At 41.7% G+C, this 10,625-nt stretch overlaps 1 protein-coding gene across 7 annotated transcripts in view; it reads right to left on the bottom strand.

Moving 5' to 3' along the window:
- Positions 1–432: 432 nt before the first annotated feature.
- The window catches only part of LOC131551172 (protein shisa-6), a 53,376-nt gene continuing 43,183 nt past the window's right edge, over positions 433–10,625 (bottom strand). For 2 of the 7 annotated variants that reach the window (XM_058793911.1, XM_058793913.1), the window contains 4 exons: positions 8,440–8,502; positions 6,198–6,218; positions 5,391–5,543; positions 433–2,094 (listed from right to left, as the gene is read on the bottom strand). In XM_058793911.1, coding sequence (XP_058649894.1) covers positions 1,259–2,094; positions 5,391–5,543; positions 6,198–6,218; positions 8,440–8,502 — 1,073 coding nt within the window. In that variant the 3' untranslated portion in view covers positions 433–1,258. The remainder of the gene's footprint in view (positions 2,095–5,390; positions 5,544–6,197; positions 6,219–8,439; positions 8,503–10,625) is intronic. The other 5 variants (XM_058793912.1, XM_058793914.1, XM_058793915.1 and 2 more) reach the window with 4 other exon arrangements.

Here is a 10,625-nt window from a genome sequence, read left to right as displayed (position 1 = left end):
AGATATTAAAATTGAACAAAATGGCAACCATAAAAACGACTAGCAAGGTTAGCTGATTCTTTTAAAAATCCATGGAAACTGGCATGAGTTCATAGTGCTCTTAAAGCGGATGAGAGCTGTTTTCGTGACGTTCGACATATACCTTATTGTATTTTGGGGTGAACTAACTCTTTAAATTGGCACAACTTTTCCTTTTCTTCTTTTTTCTTAAAAATGGTTTATCTTATTCTCTGAATTTAGCTGTTTTCTATATCATGGACCATTAGACTGGAGCTCTTTCAGATATTTCAGTGTTTTCTTTTGAGGCACATGAACCTTTTTCACATTCATTTTCATGTTTAGAAAAATAAGGAAGGTTTATTTGAAGCTACTACAACAAGCATAATATACTCATTTGTCTTGTGAGTCACTGCAACACAGTCTACAGCCAGATATCAACAGTTGTCATTTTTTTTCCCAACAACATTCGCCCGGTTCCCATTCTACAAACACATTTGAAAGGACACACATACAGTATCATATTACTTTAAATGGTCCAACACTGGGTTAGTGGGTTGTCTATAGTTCTGAAGTCTTGAATTTCTAAAAATCAAACTACAATAATACAACTGCCAACCAGAACAGACTTGTCCGTTTACTGTGGCTAAAAGAGCTTATTTACAATCATCTTCGCAAAATAATCAATGGCAATTAACTAAAGAGAAAAAAACTGATATGTGCTAGCCATCACCAACCGAACGAAAGAACAGAACGAAACTCAACTTTTACTTGATTGTGCTTTTTAACCCACAAAACCACTTCGTTGTTGAAATGGAGCGCTTTCGTAGAGGCACCAAAAGAAGTGCGTGAACATCATAAGAACGTCTAAAGCTATTGACTAGGACCGGAAGTACAAACAGTATTTGTATTTATATATATATATATATATATGTATGTATATATAAATTTATACAGCTCTGTTCCATGTCCATACCTTTTAACGTACGTTCTTTCTTCTGACGATCTCTGCGAGTCCCCATGCAAAGCCCTTACGAACGCAGAATCTGTAAGTCCTTCCTTATTAGTGGTCAACAACAAACACATGGTAAATGAATGGATATGCACACAGAAATGTCTCAGTATTGACTCTAGACTAGCTGGTGCTGGGTCAGTCTCTGTAGAACTGCTGGAAAGGCCCGGATCCGAGTCTAGACTGTCTCTTTTGCGCTTCTGTTGTTGCTTGGGCTTGTGGCTCAACCGTCCGAGAGTTTGCGAGCAGTTAAACAGTCACTTCGGTCTTGCTCCCTGTGCGGTAGTGATGGTGATGCTGCTGCTGCTGCTGCTGCTGCTGCGGGACGTAGTGCAGCTGCTCCACCGTCTGCGTGCGGCGCGAGGCGAAGGCCTGCCTCTTGGAGGCCGTCTGGTTCATGGTCGCAGTGTTCTGCGGGGGGGTGTTGTTCGAGGCACTGGGATGGGAGTGCATTTTTGTCATCTTATAGCGATCCAGGAGGGGCGTGGTGGGCATGAACACGTCCGTGTGGGATATGGCTCTGGACATGGACTTGTCGCTGTGGAACCCGGAGCGCTTGATGGACATCAACTTGTCGGGAGAGATCAGCGGATCCTGCGAGTAGAGGCGGTCTTGGGAGTAGAGGCGGTCCTGGGAATGCAGGCGTTCCTGAGAGTGAAGGCGCTCCTGCGACATCAAGCGGTCCTGCATGTGGATGCGGTCCTGGGAGTAGTGGCGGTCCTGTGAGTGCAGGCGGTCCTGCGAGATGAGCCGCTCGTGGGAACGCAGGCGCTCAGCCGACAGGAGCTGCTCATCGGAGAGGATGCGTCCGCCGTACGGGGAGATGCCGTAGGGGGACACGGGATAGTCGTTTGCGTGGCTGCGCTCGGGGGACAGCACACGGTCCTGGGACATGGCCCTCTGAACTCTGCGGGGACGCTGGCGGGGCGCTTGCTGCTGCTGCTGTTGTTGTTGCTGGGCCTGCTGTTGCTGGCTGCCCTGGGACTCCTGGTTCATCTTGATCATGTGCAAGGGAAGAGTTCCTCGTGCCGCTAGGTCTGGAAGATGCCTCTTTCTGCTGTAGTAGTCGTCAACGTCCTTATCCGCTGTGTAAAAACACAAGCATTGTTAAGTTTCAGAGCATTTAAGTCAATATGAAATCAAAAGTTCTTTGCTGGTCAAACTGCTTTTGCCTCTCAAATAACTTTCCTTTTCAGCTGACTTTTTAACCACCTGTCTGTTCTGATATATGGAGACTTTTATCAATGAATCGCCAATGGATTAAACCCCATAAAGTCCCATACAACTCTTCTTTTTTTACACTTTATATAACTTAGTAACTATATATCAACTAGTAGCCAGTAGTCTGACTGCTTAATATCTGTCTATACATGATGGACGTACTACTAACTAGAAGGAAATTCACAAGCACCCATCAACTTATTCTACTAACCCTAACCCTAACCTAGCAGTCGACTAATACTCTAATGAGAGTTATGCCAAGTTCACACTGCACGATTTTAGCCCCGATTTTACTTTTTACTTTACGATTTTTGCGAAATCACTGACAAATGCCGAAATTGGAGGCAAATCGGTGCTCATTCACATGAGTGACAATCACGCAGTGTGAATTATAAAAGACGTGATCTGAGAGAATCACCGATGCGTGGCCGATGCCTGTGAAATATGTCACATGCTAAATATCTGGACCTGTCGGCGATTCAAAATCCTGCTGGGTGAAAAGAGTTCTGACTGAAAAATACAGTCAGATACGCTGCCTCAGAAGCCTGTCCGAAATTAGTTTCGTGGGGTGCTTTCGTGCATAAACGCTGCCTGCAAAGTCATTGCCTCGTAAGGCAGCAAAGCAGCTGCCTAAGTTTTCGGATGCAAGTCAGAGTTGTCAGCGATTCTTTCTATTGTAAAGTCATGCAGTGTGTAACCTCCTGTCGCTGATCCATCGTGAAATGTGAACACAGCAGTGACTGAATGCTACCCCAGACAGTCGTGCAGTGCAAAAACAACGGTGATCCGAAGACTTTGAAAATCATGCAGTGTGAACTCGGCATTAGGTAACATGTAATTGCGAAGCTACGTATAGTTAGTACGATGTCTAAAGTGGACTATTGAAATAAAGTGTAATCCTTTTTTCTTGTTGAATATTGAATGTATTTTCCTTGGGACTGCATCAGATTACAAACGTAAAATGGTTCCACACACCATTTAAACCGACCAATCACAGTCAAACCAAGATACTTTAAATCAAAGAGACTTGCTTTTGTCTACAAGATTGATCACAGCTTGAGAGCTTCAGGACACAAATACGTTCAGGACAGTTCGGACAGCCAGCCAGTACTGTAACGAACTGCGTGATTGGAACTGGAAATAATGAAATTATCCTCTGCTCGGAGGTGTAATGAATACATTCTGGGGAAGCTGATGTCCTTGAGATCTCAGTTACACTTGATAGATTTCTCCACACATTTAGAGTCCAGTAATATCGAAGTGAATGCAATAAAGGAGTGTATCAAACAAAATTACAGCCACAAATCTTTCTATAAGTGAGGATTAATCGAATAACTGTGATGAGAGTTTTGCGGAAAAAAAAACAAACTAAACAAAACTGCACAGTAATTCACAACCCGAGGTAGTGGCAATCATTTTAGTGGGACATCTGAAACAGCGTCTCTTGAGGGGATTAGATTCAGTTTGTTATGAGATAAATGGTGTTATTTAGCTCTTTTATCTCACGCTCTGCGAAAGGACGTACACTGTGTTATATGGGGAAATTAATGGCACATAATCTGTTTATGGTGATTACAGATTAAATTAATCTTTCTTCATAAAGTAGTCTCCTTTTGAAGGTTTGTGGATATTAGCAAAATAAACATCAGGAGAAGGAGGAGGATGCTGTAGATGTTTTTATTAACAGGACTCTACCACACGGAAACGGCACAGCGCTCAGCTCTTGCCTGTTGGCTGCATCCAACACGATCTGTCAGCGCAAAACGCCGCTGAAGCTCCAAAAGAAACAGCTAAGCCTTTCGGCTACACCCCACAACAAATAACTTGCTTCAGAGGCATATCTGAGATTCAGTGGAGGCGCTGCCGCAGGACAGTTTTAAGGAGGGTCTGCTGCCATGAATAGTTTAGTGTATGATTGCATGTTTTCACTGTTGGAGGCTCGGCGGACGCGGAAGAATTGCAGATGAGTGGGGCTGTCAATTTTCCCCGGCCTCGGCAAGGTTCAGGGCCAGGAGTGATCTGGGGCGTTCTTTATGCAATTACACATGCCTCAGGGGAATTTACTCTTCACTTAGGGAATATAATGAGCTGAGACCTTATTACACAGCAAAAGAACCTGCCACTAACTGAATCAATACGATAGTGCTAAGGCCACGAGAAAGCTTTACTCAGTGATATCAGATTCAGATCGAATCCATGGCAGCGGGTAATGGCCGCCTGTTGAGGAAGCATACTAACAATCCTGATGAGATAAAATGAAGGCTCTGATCCCGGTGGTGAGCCGCGAGCACTGGCCTACGAGACGCCCCCACAGTCACACTTACAGTGATTGTACTCCACATATAGAACCAAATATACAGTGTGTTTACAAAGACAGCTGCATGAATGCATTTACACAGGCGTCACAATCGTGGGAAACAATGCATCACCCTCGAATGTTGATTGCTGATTAGCTTTCACAGCGGACAGAAAATAAGACTCGCTGATTGACGTGATGGAGTGGTGAAGACGCAGCAGGAGCAGCTTTTGACAGTCCGACTGCTTCCTGGGGTCTGAAGGAGCCTCGTTCTTCAATTCAATTATTGCATATCACAATTTCTGTGGATTTTCCTAGATTTATAAAATTCAGAAAGTGTAAATTTGGTCTGCAATAATTGAATTAACAGTGTACTCAGGATTCATGATCTAGATTAATGCTAAATTATATACTTTTTATGACGTTTTCATTCATGACTCATTATTAGAATACTGTATGTAGAAATGAACATGAACCTAAAATGAATAAATGCTCTGTATCTCACATTTGCAACTTTAATTGAGACCTTATTTCATAATATTATTAACGAAATACAGAACATGAATATAAAAGTATTTCTGAGTATCTTACATCAGCACTTTTTGTAATGCCAACTCTAAATCTCACAAGTTTCTCATAATTGTGGCTGTACATCTCACAACTGGGACTTTACCTTTCTATGTGACTAATGTTAACAAACGAAACCTTATTTTCAAGTTTAGCTAAAAATAAAATAAATAGAGCGTTATTTGCTAAGGCTAAACTGTCGGTAATCACGTGTACATGAGATCCCGGTTCTGCGCTGTGTCACCGGCCCCGAGACCCCTAAAGAAAGATCATGCTTAAGCAGAGCTGAGGACATACTTAGTCTCTTGAGCGAGGAGTATTTGTTGAGGTCAGCTTTCACGGCAGATTCGTAGGACGGGGGGAGGTGGGAGAGGCTCTGGAAGGAGCGCGAGAAGGACAGATCGTATGGCTCGGTCTGTGAGGTGAGGATACTGTTCATCCGGGTGCTCTCTGCGGGCAAGACAAAACAAACCATCCAATCTTTAACTGGGCAAAGTCAAAATCACAAATGCAAACATCTCCATTGTCAAACGGAAGCTCTGTTTTTAGGTTTTCTGCACACATTTGACATGTTGGAAGACATTACTGTGAGGAGGGATGATGGGGAACGTCTGTACTGGGTTTAGGTGGCTATAAAAAGACCAGAGTCGCAGTGCCACAGTGACCAATGGCATTCGATCGGCCGTCTCATTGATAACGGAGGAGCGGTTTGGGTGACTGATGTGATGTGATGTGTGCGGCGGCCCCTGCGTGCCCGTCACGCCAGTCTGAGTCTGGGCAGGCTGAGGATCAAGCCCTGGTTAAAAATAGGGCAGCGACTAGCGCAGCAGAACGGGGCGGGAGGCGACAACACTCCAGGGAGCCAGCAGGACGCTCGCACGGTGGGTGGACGGGACAGGACGGGACGGGTGGGGGAGATACGAAGGACGAGCAATGTTTACACAACAGCATTTTGCACTCGCTCAGTTCATGCCATGGGGTTCAGCTGTTTGTGGTGTGTGAAGTGGAAAACATTCATCTTCATTGGAGGAGGGAGGAGGGAGGAGGAGGAGGAGGAAGAGGAAGAGGAAAGATTGAGAATCAATGATGTTGAAGATAACTTACCATGCCTTAGAGATCTGTGAGCTGGTCAATTCAAGGGAAAAAGAACGCAGTTCAATAACAGCACTATGTGGAGAGAGCAGATGAAATAGAGTTGGGGACGGGCTGCTTGGTTTTCTCGTGCTCTTGTAATGATGAAGCATCGTGAAATGGCAGTTTGAATTGGGCTTTTTGTCAGAGTGACTATTTGCACCAGCTGTAGAGAGCAGTGTCCACACAATGTGACGGGTCTCCCAGCAAAACCAGACAAACTACGAGAACACGAGATGCGGATGGTGGAGACATGTGCAGTACTGCTGTTCACAGCTAAACTGACTTCATAGACGTCGTTCTGTCCACCAGAAACGCTCTTGGATCAATTACCACTGAAAACCAACAAAAATGATTTTCTTTTTTTATTATATGCTGGTAGTAACAGTGGCCTGGCCATCGTGGTGTTTAGCTGCTAGGACCAGCAAACCACCTCTTTTTTTCTGTCATAAAATCATTATTTGTTGTTTAATAAAATAGATTTTCAGAGTTCAGGTTGTCCTGCAATGCAAAGTCATCACAAAATTATAAGGCTTTATGTATTGTTCAAAATCCCACATTTCCAAACTGGTTGGAGAGCACTGTATATTTAGGAAGTGTATATATTAAAACATATACACTACAATTCAAAAGATTTTTCTTCTTGTTTATGTTTTTGAAAGAAGTCTCTTCCAAGGCTTCATGTATTTGATCAAAATACAATAAAAACAGTAATACTGTGACATAGTATTATCATTTAAAATAACTGTTTTCTATGTGGACATACTGTATGTTAAAATGTAATTTATTGCTGGGATCTTTACTCCAGTCTTCAGTGTCACATGATCCTTCAGAAATCAATCTAATATGCTGATTTGCTGCTCAAGAAACATTTCTGATTATTATCAATTATGATATTATGTGCTGCCCAATATTTTTGTGGAAACCGTGACACATTTTATTTTTCAGCATTCATTGATGAATAGAAAGCTCAAAAGAACAGCATTTAATTAAAATAGAAATCTACTGTAACATTATAAATGCCTTTATTGTCACTTTTGATCAATTTAATGCATCCTTGATGATCAAAAAAAAAAACACTTTTAAACTGTAGTGTATTGTTATTGAACTACATGTGATGATACTATACAACAGAGGCTTGATTATTAAGAGTTAACTGGGACCTTTCTCACAACTTTGATTTAGCGTAATTGATTTTCTGTTTCACATTGAAATACTGTAGTTTTACTCTGAAGCAGATACATGGTTCCATATTCGGGTATTGTATGTATAATATGTATTTATTGTTATTTCATGAAATGTTATTTATTTTTAATAACATATGTTGCTAGACAAATTGCAAATAATGTACAGGCTCTTAGGAAACTGGTCTCTGCTTGGACGCTAAAAGGTTTGACAAAAGCCGACTGCAGGCTGAGCTGACCGATGCTTCAGAGAGACTACTGTATAAGCATAAGTCATTATAAATCACAGCAATATGGGAAGAGTAGCTCTTTTCGTGCAGTGAATTAGCTGCTCTGTGTGAATGCAATAACAGGCTTTGTCATAAAAACAGGGATCCATTGGGGAGCCTTTGAAGCTTGTTGGGTGGGAAAGCGATCCATCTTTAGGCTCCCATCCTCCACCAACCCAAGCCAGACTCGAGTGCTTCACCAACGGCATGGATTTAATCAGTGCTAACAAGCTGAGCATTTTACTCACTAGTGAGAAGCTTTCCAGCCTCACATTACAGCAACATCAGCTAACAACAGCCCGAGCCCTGCTCTCATGCCTTCAATAATACATTCTGGAGACAGATGATGATAGTTTTGAGGCATGACTTTGAACGGATGCTGTCCTCTGAACGCAGACGGCATAGCGCTTTGAAGAATTGAGCACAGGGTGCTATAAAGCTCTCATTTCAGGTCACAAAAATATAACGTGAGGCTCCAGGTGTCAGACTTATAAGCTTTGACATGTCAGAGAGGCTCAGGAAAGCGCTGTAATTCACTGCATGTCTGGCTTTAAATTGCGTCCTCTCCAGACCATTGACTCAAATCAAGATCCTCGGTTTGTTTCATGGTAGTGATGATGATGAAAATGGACAATGCCATTGATCTGTTCAAAGAACCAGCTGATCTTGTAGGCACGCGGACACAAATAATTACCGAAAAGCACTCGACAGTAAGACTACACCCGTGAAATGGTGCTGTTAAATGAGGAATGTGGTTCTTACCATTTTTAGGTGTTCGTGTTGGGCTACTGAGACCAAGATGGTTGTAATTATGTTGATGGGCTCCTGCAGAAAAAGCAATGACAAGTCTGATTTGGTTGCAAAGTAAAGGCAAGCATGATCGACTGTAATCCAGAGCGTGATCGCTCCAAAGGGAAAAATGGCCTTTAGCAAAAGGGGAAGCACATTAATAGCTAGATAAGCATTGCAACATGCACTACATGGCCAAATGTAGCATGTGGACCAGCAATATGGGCTTGTTTCAGGTTTGATTCCCACACCCCAGGCTTTAAATAGGGAGTGGATCCAAGTTTGCTGAATGGATCCTTTACACATCAGAATCATAAAACATTTATCATGCTGGAATAGAAAAATTTGCTTAAGCATGTGTGTGCTTAAAATAGCCAAACCTGTCCACATACATTTGACTATATAGTGCACATAAAGCATATGACAAAAAAAGCACCAGCAACAAACAACACATGTACAATCAACACTAGTGGTCCAGCTTTTTAAAAATATTTATTTACTTTGTTGGTTTCACTTTATTTTGATAGTCCCTTTAACACATTCTATTGACTATAAGTAATGTTGCACCTACATTTCTACTGACTCTCATTAGATTGTTAGTAGTGTATTAGTTGACTGGTAGGGTTAGGGTTAGATTAAGTTGACACGTTCTTGCAAAGTTACTTATAGTCAGTAGAATATCTTTTGGGAGCCCAACACAATAAGGAGTTAGTAGATATGAAGCAGACAGTCTACTAATACTCTTATGAGAGTTTGTTGACATGTAGTTGCAACATTATTTAGTGTCAACAGAATGTTCAAAAGGGACCATCAAAATAAAGTGTTACCAATTCGTTAATAAAAGTCAAATGCTTACTGTTATCACTCTAAAATATAAAATGAACTCAATTAGCTACACAATGTTTACACAAGATCACTGATACTTGAAAACACTAATTATGTGTTATCCATTGACAGGGAACTGTATATTTTCAAATTGGCACTCGGCAGAATGACCACTTTTGTTAATCGCTCATGCAGGCACAGTTATTGAATGATGGCCATAATCTCAGCGATGCAATGCTCTATCACTCACCAACAGCTGCAGAAAAGCAAAATGTGTAATTTACTAAATTGGCGGTTGCAGTTACAAGTTGCAGCAATAATGGACGCGCTGCATATGACGATGTGCATTAGTTCAGAGTTCATAATCATTGGCACATCAATGAAATGTGTTGAGGCTGCTTCACCAGTTGACATTTCTATTTTCCCTGCTTTCAGGAGCTCTATAACAGGACTAAAGTTGCTCTGTCATCTGTCACGAAGTCTGTGCGCGTGTGTATAGCGCGGCGGGAGGCTGATGCGGTTGGCACGACGGCTCTGTGATGGGCTGAGATGGACCACAGCATCCGCGCATGAGGACCACGGTGTGCTGAGTGGTGATGAATGGCAGCTATTCTGAGCTGGCAAAGATGGGCTCATGAAGCAACCGTGATAAATGGATGAATACTTGAGGGAGCACAGCGTCATGCTCGTCTGGATATCTGCTGTTGTGCCTGTTTAAAAATGCATTAGAGTGACTAGTTTAACATCCATTTACATCTGTCATGGAGCTCAGATGAGCGAAGACCCCTGTTTCGATAGAATGGAGTCAATCGTTGCAGTTATTCAATGAGATAGGGATGTTTTTACCCAGTAGCTATGGTTCCCTGTAGTGTGTTTACTGTATATACAATATAGATATTACAGTGTAATTATACATTTAAGTACTGAGTAATATTAATTAACTACATGTACTTACTATATGTGACCCTGGAACACAAACTTAAGTGTCAATTTTTCAAAATTGAGATTTATACATCATCTGTGAGCTGAATAAATAAGCTTTCCATTGATGTATGATTCGCTAGGATTGGACAAAATTTGGCCAAGATGCAACTTTTTGAAAATCTGGAATCTGAGGGTGCAAAAAATCAAAATACTGAGAAAATCGCCTTTAAAGTTGCCCAAATGAAGTTCTTAGCAATACATATTACAAATCAAAAATGAAGTTTTGATACATTTATGGTAAGAAATTTACAAAATATCTTCATGGAACATGATCTTTACTTAATATCCTAATGATTTTTGGCATAAAAGAAAAATCGATCATTTTGACCCATACAATGTATTTTTGGCTA

The sequence above is a fragment of the Onychostoma macrolepis genome, chromosome 12 (assembly GCF_012432095.1).
Source record: "Onychostoma macrolepis isolate SWU-2019 chromosome 12, ASM1243209v1, whole genome shotgun sequence".
NCBI lineage: Eukaryota > Metazoa > Chordata > Actinopteri > Cypriniformes > Cyprinidae > Onychostoma > Onychostoma macrolepis.
This window is presented reverse-complemented; position numbering and strand designations above follow the sequence as displayed.